The 13,401-nt window shown below is 33.3% G+C and overlaps 1 protein-coding gene across 4 annotated transcripts in view; it reads left to right on the forward strand.

Annotated features, from left to right (window-relative positions):
- LOC123561561 (protein TANC2-like) overlaps nucleotides 1-13,401 on the forward strand; it is a 92,216-nt gene that overhangs the window by 56,200 nt on the left and 22,615 nt on the right. For all 4 annotated transcript variants that reach the window (XM_045354024.2, XM_045354025.2, XM_053553092.1 and 1 more), the window contains exons 3-4: nucleotides 9,924-10,145; nucleotides 10,937-11,095. In XM_045354024.2, the coding sequence (XP_045209959.2) occupies nucleotides 9,924-10,145; nucleotides 10,937-11,095 (381 nt within the window). The remainder of the gene's footprint in view (nucleotides 1-9,923; nucleotides 10,146-10,936; nucleotides 11,096-13,401) is intronic.

Here is a 13,401-nt window from a genome sequence, read left to right on the forward strand (position 1 = left end):
GCGGTGTTTTAGAGGTTCTGGGAGTTTTCAATGACCATTGGCCAGTCTATAGCTTATGGTACATGCATGCTCTTTACATGAAAATTTGAAATTTACTTGAAGCAAAAAAGCTGTCATGTTGCCATTTGCTGGTCTGTTTTAAACCTTTAATCATTCAAAAGGTTAACAGTTACTGTGCATCTGTATACATAGGAACTTGTTTATATTCAATTTAAATCCTTTAGTCCAACCATCTAGGAGGGTCACAGACTTGACTGCTTCTTTATCCTGTACTTTGGGAAGTGACGGTGACCTGTTTTCATAAATAACATGAAACCGGTAATAACTCAGTTAACCAAAACCTATCCTTTTACTATAAAAAGCAAATTATATTCCTGGATTGCTTTATATAATAAGCCATTTTACAAAACTACTTTTCGGTTTGAAAGTTTATGGTACTGCAACTTTTTTAAAGTTTTTTTTACCACAGTTGAACCTGTCTTTACGACCACCTGTTTAGCAGCCATTTTGCTTATTAGCAGCCGGTCAGCTAACTTCCCAAAATAAACTTTTTTTGTTTTTGTTTCAAAGAAGCAGGGTTATATTGCTTTGCACCAGTCCTGTCAGTCATGTGCATAGGTCGGTTGGTCTGTATGTTGGAAGGGTGAACGGTTTCTGCTCTATTTTACCAAGAACATTCAAACTTGGTAGCATGATTGGGCTTATGAAATGATAGCCCCTATTGTTTTGGGGATAATTAAATCAGAGGTTAAAGTGACAGGGGCCAGAACCTTGAAAATGGTTTCCACTCAATAACTTGAGAGCCACCTGACCCAGAACCTTCAGTTAGGTCTTATGAAGTAAATGACCCATTCTGTTTTTTTGGGCCAGTAAGTCAAAGATCAAGGTCACAGGGGCCTTGAAGCTTAAAAACAGTTTCCACTCAATAACTTGAGAAACACTTGAGCCAGAACCTTAAACTTGATATTGTGATTGAGCTATGAAGTAAATGACCATTGTTGTTTTTGGGGTCAGTAAGTCAAAAGTCAAGGTCACAGGGATCTGAACTTTTAAAACATTTCTGCTCAATAACTTGAGAACCACTTGACTCGGTATCTTCAAACTTGACAGCATGATTGGGATTATGAAGTAGATGACCCCAAATGTTTTTGGGGGTTAGTAGGTCAAGGTCATGGTGATCACAGGACTGAAATTGAGACAACCCATCATTTGGGGCTTACATGTTTTACAAACAGCTGTTGTTTAAACTTGTCTTAAGCAGCCAGATTGTGTGGCTCCATTGACTGTCTGCTAAATACTACCAGTTTGACTGTACTGCCAGTTTAAAACACCTCTGAAATGTCCGTTTAAATCTACCTTGTATATTTGGATCAAGAACAATTATTTTTCATTTCTGCCAATATTTTGTTATTATTAATAATCAAAGTTTGATAGAAATGAATTTTAACAACCTAATTGAATTGCTAACCTTTTTGCTAAAAGCTTTACTGTGTAAAATCTATTATTTCATGTCAAGCATCATTTCTGTCATTATTTTAGACATTAAATTCTGTTAATGTTCTTATATTCATAAGGACCCTATGTTTTTTTCTTAGGATAATTCAGAACATTGGAGAAATTTGCTGAGATAGTAAAATACCGACAAATATAGAAAAGAAAAACATTTTTAACGTATTGAAAAGCCAGACTACTTTTATCCATATTCTTAGTTAGCCAACTTAACTTTTTTGTTAACAAATTTTACCATAGCATTTAGGGTCAAACATCTGTTATTTTGAGATGGGCAAATGTTCATGAAATTTGGTTTAATGGTTATTTTTATACATACTATCATAACATAAACATATTGCAACTCAAGATCAGTGGTCTTTCCCCGTGATATACTGTTTTGAAGTCCTTGCTACTTAAAAGTTACCAAAGGGCCCTCAGACCTCTAACAGTCTCTACCTTGCTGCTTCCAACTTCTGCTTCAGTAATTAATGCAACCCCTGCTTTTAGAGAGAAACTGAGGAAAAAAGGATCTATTAAACTTGTCAGCATGTAAAAAAACATAATTGATATTTCCCTATAACTTGTAAAGAAAATAAGGCAATCGTGTACTATTCAACAAAGCAATGTTTTTTTGTTGAATTCCTGTATATCAACCGCCCACTGTATATGATAACAACTTTATCTCCCTCCTACGTTCTGTCATAAGGTCCTGTCTAAGAGAACAATAATACAAAGAGAGTAAAAGAAAAAGAAGAGATAGTTTACCTGAGTAATTTATTCTTCTTTTACTTGTGCTTGATACTGAATAGGGTTCAGTTAACCTATGTACCTGGATTCTATACAAGTGAAGACTAAGCCTTTATCTTCACAAGTAACTACCAACTTCTCCACATGGCACACCAGTTGGAAGACCAGCTATTTCAGACACACTGCTTCTTTCAAGTCATCATAGAAACTGTTAGGTAAAGTCAGGCTCCACTGAGCCAGTGGTAGTTTTTGTGTGTGTGTTTTTTTTTTTGAAAAACTTTCAGCACAAAGATTTGTCTGGCTTCCTTGAATCCAGATCCAACAAGAGGTCAGAACACTGACAAACTCCAGAGAACTGACTTAATTATATTTGTACTTGACATTTAAATGATTATAGGAGAACAATTCAATGGAGGTGAGAAATCAATGTTACTGCACTCTGATCAAACATTAAGAATAATTGTTACAGCTCTTATTACCATTGCAGTGCCAGTACATCAATTTATTTGGTATGTAAAGTGTCTTTTTTTTTATCAGGACATTTTGCTTCCTGTTGAGTGTAATGATGCTTGTCAAAAATGTAGTACCGATTTGTTATAATTGGTGGTTTGTTATAATTGGTGGTTTTCCGAAAAGACAATCATGCATGTGAGTACCTCAATAACGCTTAGTGCATGCTGCCCCAGCCCCCCACCCACCCATCTTCACTTCCTGTGGTATAATATTGATGGGGGTAGGATGAAGGCACACCTTTATATTTCAGAGTTCAGGAATGATTCGGTGAAGTTCTTTTTGTTTTTTCATAAGAGACCTTTTGTACCTTGATGATTATAGGCACATGGAATTCTCATTATGATGGTGCAGATATGGTCCCAGTATTAAATAAGCTTTGCTATTCATCCACAGGGGATTTCAAGTCACTTGATACTGTCTGAAGATTTTCTGATACAGTAAATTATTTTTTCCTGGAGAAATTCTCCCACGCTTCTGTATTTTTTATGATGATACTAAACAAGAATTTCATTAAGAATTGTCTTTGGGGCTGGCTCAAGGTGCTATACTTGCAGCTGTGCAGTTTAGATAATTGGAGGAGGGGTTGTTGTTACTTCATAGACAGCTGTAGGAATTTGATGTGGGGTATGGGTGCTTCATCCGTTAGTGGACCTTATGCTGTTTGTTTGAATACTAATGACAGCAGACTTTTGTATAGGATTATTTCCTAGAACTTTCAAACTGTAGGTATAATAAGGTAGTGCCAACTTAGTATTTTAAATTGTGGCTCCGAACACTGTGTCTTTACTCTAATGATGAAGCATTTTATAGTCTGATCTTGTCATATTGTTAATCAGTAATTAGGGCAGTTCGAAAAAATTCACTTAGTGAGACAGCAGCTATAAAATAACATATCATAAAATCTGCTTTTAACCAGATATGTATTAAGGGTATATGACTTGTAAAAATATGTTAGTCCCTGATAATTGAGGAAATATGTTAGTTTCAATAATGTCATACCTGATTTTTTTTGCTGTTGACCTGTGACTAAAACATTATGTATACAGATTTTTTCTCAGTGTTGTTCTAGATGTTCTGGTGGGATTAGAGTGTGTGAGTTGATATCACCTTTATACCCAGCTGTTACCGGAAACCTGAACATTTTTTTATCTTGACATTTATGAGTCTTTACAAAGATCCTTTTATAAGACAAAGATTGTAAGGAAAATTATTGATACAGATAAAACATAGGAAGAAAGCACATAAAGCCAGAATCAGGTGTTTTGTTTCATACATGGATTTCCTGCTGGGAACAAGATAAGACCATTCAGGAGAAAATCTGTTTAGAGTACATTTTACATTTTATTCATTGTTAATTTTTTGTGGAGTTTAGAATTGCACCAGGGACTATTTGGTCATATGTGTACTTCTTTAGGGTTTGAAGGAAGAGGAATACCCTAGTTACTGGGCATTTTTCCAGGCATGGACAGGCACCTGGGTGGAACCCCTCAATGACCTGCCAGAAGCTGGCTGAAGGTCAGGAAGCTATGTTTGCTGATTGGAAATGAAATATAGTGTAAGGGAAGTAATCCAGAAAATATGAAGGGAAGTTATTACAAGAGTTGCATTTCTTGATTACATATTTAAATTTCATTTAAGTTAAGCAAAGGGGCAAAAATATAATATTTAGTAATTTAAAGCTGTAATGACAAGCATCAGTGGATTAAAATTGATTTTTATCATTACAGTAATCATCATCACCATAATCATCACAACAATAATAATCACCATAATTATGATCATCATAACAGTTTAGGTCTGTTTTTGCACATTTAAGATGAACTGGTGCATTTTTAGGCTAGGGAATTACCAGGACATTTTCTTCAATATTATCAATACTATTGTCATAAGGACCTTTTGTGTGTGAACCACTATCAACATCAGATCTTATATACTGTAATCTGGGTAGATTATAAGCTCATTAATTTGTAGAAATATTTGTCCCTGATGGAGGCAGATTTTATCTAAATATTGATAATAGTGTTCAATAAAGTCAATATAGGTCCTATAGACCCACATTCTGTGGTGCTTTATTAGCCTTATTGTCCAAATATTCATTGTATTGTATAGGATAAGGTGTAATGTGGAGTCTCAGCAGCAGTTTTCATTGTTCTAGAGGTTTGAAAGTTATTTTAGATTTGATATTTGTTTGTTATAACATTTTTCTTTCTTCAGTTCTCAAGTTTTATTTAGATTTTGTATGTATGCATTACTTTGGGTGTTGAGGTTCTTTGTTAGTGAACAATTCTTGGAAATAAGAAAGGGTATAAGGCATCCTTTTAATTTTTATCTAGCTTAGAAATTAAGGTGCACATAGAAACATGACACACCCGTGGTAATCTGCACCCAGCTTAAAAGAGACCTTTATAGTTTGTCAGGGAAGGGTACTGATATAATTATAATATTCAGTTAGTTCAAAAACCGAGAAAATTTAAGCTTGTTTTAATCGTATTAAAATTATGAAGTACTGTACTGAACGGACTCGAGGATTAAGTTTCATTGAGAAAGATAGGTTACAACTTCCTACAATATTAATTACTGAATTGTGCAGTTCACAATGCATGTAATAGGCTTAAGAGTTTGGTTTTTTGGTGCTTTTTTTCTGCTTTTTTTTTGGACAAGTCATTATTTCGCGCATTTTCAGTCTGTTACTTCCCTTTATGGTCATTTTTCAGCTTCATTGGCCATGATATTGTTGTAGATTTCATTAAACGCTTAAATTCACTCTCTGAAGAAATCTTTGGAGAGATCTATAAGGGCTGTATAAATAGAGACCCCCAGCATAGACTTAAGACTGGTATGATCACAATTGGACATAGATAAATTGCAAATTTTTCATTTAATAATGGACCCATGTCCTTCTAAAATCTTCAATGAATAAAATCTGATCAAGATAATAACCTTTAATCATATAAGATCATATTTAGGGATTGTATTTTGTATACACCTGCATGCGATTAAAAATAATGTAATTATTAAAGGGGGTAATTCAATTTCAGGGTAGTGAAAAACAGAGAATGAAAAAATACATAATTGAATACTTTGTGATTAAAAGAATTTAATTTTTAGATGATGGGTAGTTTATGCACATCTTTGTTAAAGAATTTGCATCTCTTGAAAAAAAAAGAGAATATTGTTTTATTTGTTTGTATTTTTTCCATTATATTCATAAAAGAGACTGTAAATCGAGGGCTCAACGCGCAACTAGTCTAAGTGTATATAGAAATAGAAGCAGATAGACTAGTTTCATGTTGAGCCCTCGAAATGAGAAATTGTCATATTTAAATTACTGTTTGGAAATTACTGTATAACAGTATCATAATGAATTGACAGCAGATTCTAGAAATCATAATAATGATGTACTTTTATCCATATTTATGCCATACAAGGAGCTTAGATCTTGGCATACTATAATATTGAGCGGATTCCTTTAAACAGAGCACTAAAGCTTTATATCATGTGATGGAGATGCATTTCTTATAGACTTCCAATACCATAATCAGTGGTATTATCATGCTGAGAAATGGGCAGTTCTGACAATAATTACTGTTTAGGAAGGATGAGAAAGTCAGAACGCATTTGTTATTTTAGAAGATAGAGTCAATTAAAGCTTGACACCTGTTCCTGTGCCATACTTATTACCTTATCAGACAGGAAAGAGAAGCCATTTTTCTTTAAGAATAAACTTCGAAAAAACTTCCTTGATCATGAGATGAATTAACTGCACTGATTGTCTATTTATACCTCTACCCTGCTAAATTTCTAAAATGGACTGGTCTTTCATTCAATTTGGGTGATACCACTTACTATTCAAAGTGGTGTTTCACTGAAAATTTACAGACTGAATAGCGAACAGTGCAGACCATGATCAGCCTGCACAGATGTGCAGGCTGATCTTGGTCTGCACTGGTCGCAAAGGCAGAATCTCTTGCTGCCAGCAGGCTAAAGGTTAAAAATAAGAACTTTTTTGTCACTTAAGTGCGAACCTATTGTAACTGCATATGAATAAAGAAATAGATAAAAATGTTTTGCTTTGAGGCATGGAGTGTTCTTTGCAAGTTAGCTTTAATCGATTGTAGCGTAAGGCTACCTTTAAGGAGAGTTGTAGTATGTAAACTTTATTAATCTATAGGTAGTAAAGGAGTGTCGATATTGTTAAAGTCAGTTTAATGGAAGACTTAATTCCCGGTATGCGACATACTGACATCTAACGTGTAATGTTTTATGTTCCGTCATTCATTCATACTTACTGACAATTTTATTTAAGTGTGTGCAGCCTCGATGCGTGAATTTGGTGGAAGGCGTGTGTCTGTCTTCACTCAGATGTGACCGTTCAAACGTGTTTTGTGGTTTTTATCAATCAAATTTTTATGAGTACTAATTTAGGATAATATTCACAGGATCTTGACAAAAAAGGTGTATTATTTGAATGGATAACACTAGTATGGGAGTTACGAATGGAGGTAAAATTTAGAAACATTGTTTTAATTACGTGAAACTTTTAACAGTTGTGCTGTCTGTAATATAATGTTAGGAACAAAATTTATACTTACGAAAATGTATCGTACAAAACATTATTTTCATTTCTTTCTCTATTAGGTCTTAATTCCTTCTTCATTATCATCTTGCAAGATGATACTTTTTTCAAGAGGAAATTATATGGATTGACTCCACCCAATACAAAATTAAACCTGAAATATATTTTCAGATGGGGTAATCTGTTATAATGAAGAGATTATTATAGGATGCTAAGCCTTTGCAAAATCATGGGTGGTGGGGAGGGGGCATCCAGAAATGTTGGGGAGCAGGGTATTAATAACCAATATATCCAGACATTTCATAAGCAGATTACACTAGATTGTGCAATTGTCGGTCATTTGGCTTCTCAGTTTTTTCAAGGTCAGTCAGGTTTCAATGTTAGTTTTCACCTCTATATAACTGACTTATATCTTCATTTTTTTAGGTAATTCAATGTATGCCCAACTACTTAAGGGAATTTTAAAGGTAGTTGGGGTATGTGTGGGGATAGGGCCCACACTGCGATAAAATTAACTTCACTTTACTTCCTTCAATGAATCAGCTGTGCAAACTTGATAAGATGATGATTTAAACTCTTTTTAAATTTTGATGGCTTGAAAACTTTCCTTAAAATTTTATTTTAATGAGTCATTGATAAATTTTGATAAGGAAGTTATGATGAACTAGTTTCACGTTATAGCACTTGAAGTTTAATATGCATTTACAAGTGCTCTTAATTTGCCCTTCTTCAAATTATATCCATTTTTAATGTATAGCTTAATTAATTTAGATAAATTAAATGTCATTTTGATAAATGTAGCTTTCTGTTTTATGAATTTGAAATGGAATGGGGGACATGTACATGAACAAGAAGTCTTCCATAACTTTTTTAACAATGAGCATGACATTTGTTACAAAACTTTCCTTCCTTTAGTTTTCTAGTGGTGTTAAATATGGTATGCATAAAAAAATCTCTCCTCCCCCACAAACTGAGAATCCAAATCCTAATGGAACTCTATACAGGTGGTCTATCTGCAACTATATATTTATGCAATTTGTGAAAAATGTAGATCAGAGGTTCTATAGTATTGTTGTTGTTGTTGTTGTTTGGTGAACATTTCACATTGTCTGTAATGTATATTTTATCTTGTTTATATGGAACTTTATATTATTCTGTGACTTTTATGATGCATAATTATGGGAGATTGATGACAATTGGTGCAACAGCTTTTATGTTAGGCATGAAAAGGTCAGTGTTATTCAAGATTTTTCATCTCTGCCATTTTGTACATAAACCTGCCTCATATACTCAAAATGCACATTGGGATGACAAAATGTACATTGGGATGACAAAATGTACATCGGGTTGGGATGACAAAATGTACATTGGGTTGAACAAAATGTACATTGGGATGACAAAATGTACATCAGGATGACAAAATGCACATTGGGATGAACAAAATGTACATTGGGATGACAAAATATACATTGGGATGACAAAATATACATTGGGATGACAAAATGCACATTGGGATAACAAAATGTATATTGGGTTGGGATGACAAAATGTACATTGGGATGACAAAATATACATTGGGATGAACAAAATATACATTGGGATGAACAAAATGTACATTGGGATGACAAAATGCACATTGGGATAACAAAATGTACATTGGGTTGGGATGACAAAATGTACATTGGGATGACAAAATGTACATCGGGATGAACAAAATGCACATTGGGATGAACAAAATGTACATTGGGATGACAAAATATACATTGGGATGATAAAATGCACATGGGTATGACAAAATGCAAAATGCACCTTGGGGTGACAAAATGTTCTCATAAGACAACTTGAGAATGAATTTTAAGAATATAACTTACATGAAGACATTGTACATAAATTTTATAAATTACCTGCATGAACTTTATACTAGTAACATGAAGTTTGTATATGAATTTATATGTATATTAATGTAAAGACATCTGTACATATATTTTATCATTTGTACATAAGTTTTATCGACTGCACATGAAGACATTACATGAATTTTATGTATCACTTGGTATACATTGCACATAAATTTTATAAATCGCATCTTATAATTAAATTGTACATGAATTTTATAAATCAACAATGTATAAATACATTGTACATGAATTTTATACATTACCTCAGATGAATACATTGTGAATGACATAAAATGAAACATAAAACATAGAAGATTTTACATACAGTCTATAAAATATTTTACAGGAAGATAATGCACAAGGCTGTGATATTGCATGTCTGCATATCATCATTATATGACATGCATAATTATAGTGTCTTGTCATTTGTGAAAGAGGAACATATGTCTATTAAGGATGTTTTATAGAGTTCATTCTTTAATTTTTCTTAAAACATTATGTCACGTGGTATAATTTTCTGTGAAAATGGGCTTGCTTTAATAAAAAAAAAACACTTTCGAAACTACAAATGGGTATAGATGGATAGTATAGGTTCAGTAATAATGTTGTAATCTGGAAAAAAATCCATGCTAGATCTAAATACACATTTTGTTGACTTTGAGACCAAGTTAGTTAATGTTTCTATTATATCTTTTCAGATTTAGATGCCATACAGAACTTGGGCATGGATGGCCCGATGGGCCCAGGGACCTTGAACTCGGCCCAGAGTCAACAGTTACTGTCCCAGCAAGAGATATGCCCGACCTGCCACCTACCTTTTGATAAGGGCAAGAAGAGAAAATTGATAGACACATGCGGACATGAAAGATGCTGGTCTTGTATGTTCAGTAGCAAGGAGGACTGTCCCCTGTGTAACAACAGTAAGATTTTGATATTGTCTCCTGTGTAATGACAGCAATAATAAGATTTTGATTTTGTCCTCAAGACTTTGATACTGTCCCCTTTATAACAAAAGTAAGATTTTGGTATTGTCCTCAGTGTAACAAAGTAAGATTTTGATATTGTCCTCAATGTAATGATAATGTCCCGAGTGAAACAAAATACAGATTGTTTAAAGCTTGTTTTAAAGCTTTTATACCAGTCTGATTTTCTCTAAATGTTAAAGAAATCATATTTATCATTCTGGAGATGAAAGAATTGCATATTTTACCATATTAGGCAATCTATCACTTTGTATTTCTAAGTAGCAGTTGTACAGAACTCATTGTGCAGTAATTTTGCTGTAAATGGCAGTTAATGGAATAAAGCCATAAATGTGTGTGTAAAACATTCCTTTTATAGTGCTGGAATTCTCACTATTATCAGATTTAGCTATAAAAGCATCAGCTAAGCTTGTCCCTACATTCCACTTTTATGCTAAAGGCAAAGAAGCAAAATGAAGAACTTGGTTGGTTTTACATCTATTCTGTTTAGTTTTTCCCTCGGTATTTTATTATTCCTACTAGAATCTGAAAACATCTCTGATTCCAGCAGGTATTAAAGTTTGGTTCCGTACCCCGTTTTTCATTTTGATGTAAATGAAATGTGAAACTAACATTGTTAATTCTGTTTTGACACCATATAAGCTATGCCTTAAATCCAAATCAGTCAAATAAACATTCTTAGAATATTGTTTTCCGACTTGTATATTTTGCTGTCTTTGGCCTTGCAGATGTTCTTCAGCGGCAGCACAGTACGGGTAACTTGCGTCACAGTGCAGATTTAGGTCACAGACCCAAAGTGAAGACCAATGGTCACTTCACAACATTCATGCAGACACGGACTGACACACCCGACAACTTGCCACACTACCAAGTGCCACAGAGAACAGGTTTGTGCTTTATTTTCATCGCACCTTGATATGTGCAGAGAAAACTTGAATGACAAATTTTCATGGCTACATTATACATTCTTTTATGAAAAAAAAGGAGTAAGAGTCTGTGAGCTGAGCTGAGGAAAGGGTCTGAACTGAGTTACCAAAGTCCTGTCAAATTTAGTATTGTGACCATGTGTAAATATGCGAGTCAAATTCTAATGTACCAGTAAAGAGCTGGATGACTATACTATCAATTGAAAATGTCAGTAATTATGGTGTATGTTTTACCGTCCGGAGATAGAGGTAGACATTCCAGCAAGAGGAGACAGCAAAGGGAATGAAAGCAGCATGCATAAAACCTACTTTACAATCTTACATGAAATGCCGCCATTTTAAAAAGTCGTTCTGCATGGTGATAATTTTAACTTAAAAATTAGGAAAAATATAAATCTAAAAGCATGTTTTTGGGTTTCATCCAGTTGTCAATCTATTGACTGTTAACACATTGTATTATAGTTATGGCTTGAATTAAGTTACTGTAATTTTATTATATGGCAAATAGAGTGTAATAAAATCAGTCTACAAACTTTACAAAGGACAATAGGGCACGGTTGTTGTCGGATATTGTTGTCAACAGTATTGTCATGAACGATGTTCAGTCCGATCAATATTCTAGATTATAAGCAATTGAAGCAGATTCCTGCGTTTATTGTGCACTTACCATGAAGCTGTCACCATGTGGTCACCAGGAAATTAAGTCAGTGAATAAACGTCTTTGTGAAAACCTGTTATTTCAGGCAGGTGACTGATGCTTAATATTGACTGCTGCAGACCTTAAATGATGCTTGACAGCCATAATTAGCATGTTTTCACTGTAGTTGAAAGCATAAGTTTATTCAGATCGGATGCATAGCAGTTAACAAAGACTGCACTTGTGGGTTCATTTTAAATGTTTCGACTTTAAATTAGGTAAATTTAATAGGTATATTTAATTGAAATACACAAACTACTGAAAAATTTAAGCTTGAAGTAGGTAGATATAATTGAAATATACAAATTTTTAACTTGATCTTCTTGAGTAAGTAAGGAAATTAGGTTGAATTGAATTTTACTAACTTTAAATTGCTCTAGTAGAAACAGATAAGGAAGAAAATTAAATTAAGATTTAATTAAAGTATACGAATGCTTAAGAAAATTAAGGTTGAATTAGGTAGATATAATTGAAATATACAAATGCTAAGGAAAAGCTTGAATTGAAGTAGTTTTGATTGAAGTATACAAACTTTAAATTGATCTACCGAAGAAAATTATGCTTGAATTTAGTAGATTTAATTAAATTTTTCAAACGTTAAACTGATTGACTGAAGAAAATTAAGCTTAGTCTGATGTTACAGATATGAAACGTTAACTTTTGGGATGATCTGATTGAGAATGCTTTTTCTTAATATTATAGAACTTTCTCCAGTCAATACAATAGGGCAGGACAACTAGAATGTCTCAAAGCACTGTGACGATAATGAAATCTTGTTGCCAGTATAAATCAATATGCAACATGACGCTAGTTAGTTTTGCGAAGACATCATTTTCAATTGAAAACACAAGATGGCATAAAGCCGTTGAGATAGTGTGCTACTGCCATGGAGACAATGTTCAAGAAAACGCATGTCGTTGAAATATTAGCCGTTCTCGCTCAGACAGGGGAAATTGTTCTATTATTATGTAAACTGGAAATATCTGTGTAAACCAACTCTGAATCTTAAGAAGTAATAGCAGTTCTTTTGTCGTGAAATGGAAAATATATTTGTAGTTTCAAAACTGCAGTAGTTTGGATGCTTTTTATTAAAGACGAAGGTAAAACTACTTTATTTGTAAAGTTATATTGCCATATTCTTTACTGAAATCGTTTCCTTAAACAGAGTGTTTTAAAATCTCAAAATTCTTCCTGATGTTTTATCAAAAAAAAAAAAAAAATGATTACAATAATTAATTGGTGCTTCATTTTGAATTGAATTTTTACAGTTTCTGATGAAATTTCATTAATTTTTTATGATCAGATGTAACAGTTCCACGCTAAATTTCATTAACTTTTCATAAAATTACTTGGTTGCATGGAGTTAGGGCAGCAAGTCTGTAATGAATCGCTTCTGTATTTATCATGCTTTTGAAAAAATAATCATTGATGGAAAATATCATTATATAAACACAACAGGGATTTGTGAAATAATACTAATTTTTTTGGTGACTCATTCTGTGTGCAATTTAGTTTTCAGTATTTTGCAGAAATACATTTATCATTCTGCAAAATTGATGACATAATAGCC

The sequence above is a fragment of the Mercenaria mercenaria genome, chromosome 10 (genome assembly GCF_021730395.1).
Source record: "Mercenaria mercenaria strain notata chromosome 10, MADL_Memer_1, whole genome shotgun sequence".
NCBI classification, from domain to species: domain Eukaryota; kingdom Metazoa; phylum Mollusca; class Bivalvia; order Venerida; family Veneridae; genus Mercenaria; species Mercenaria mercenaria.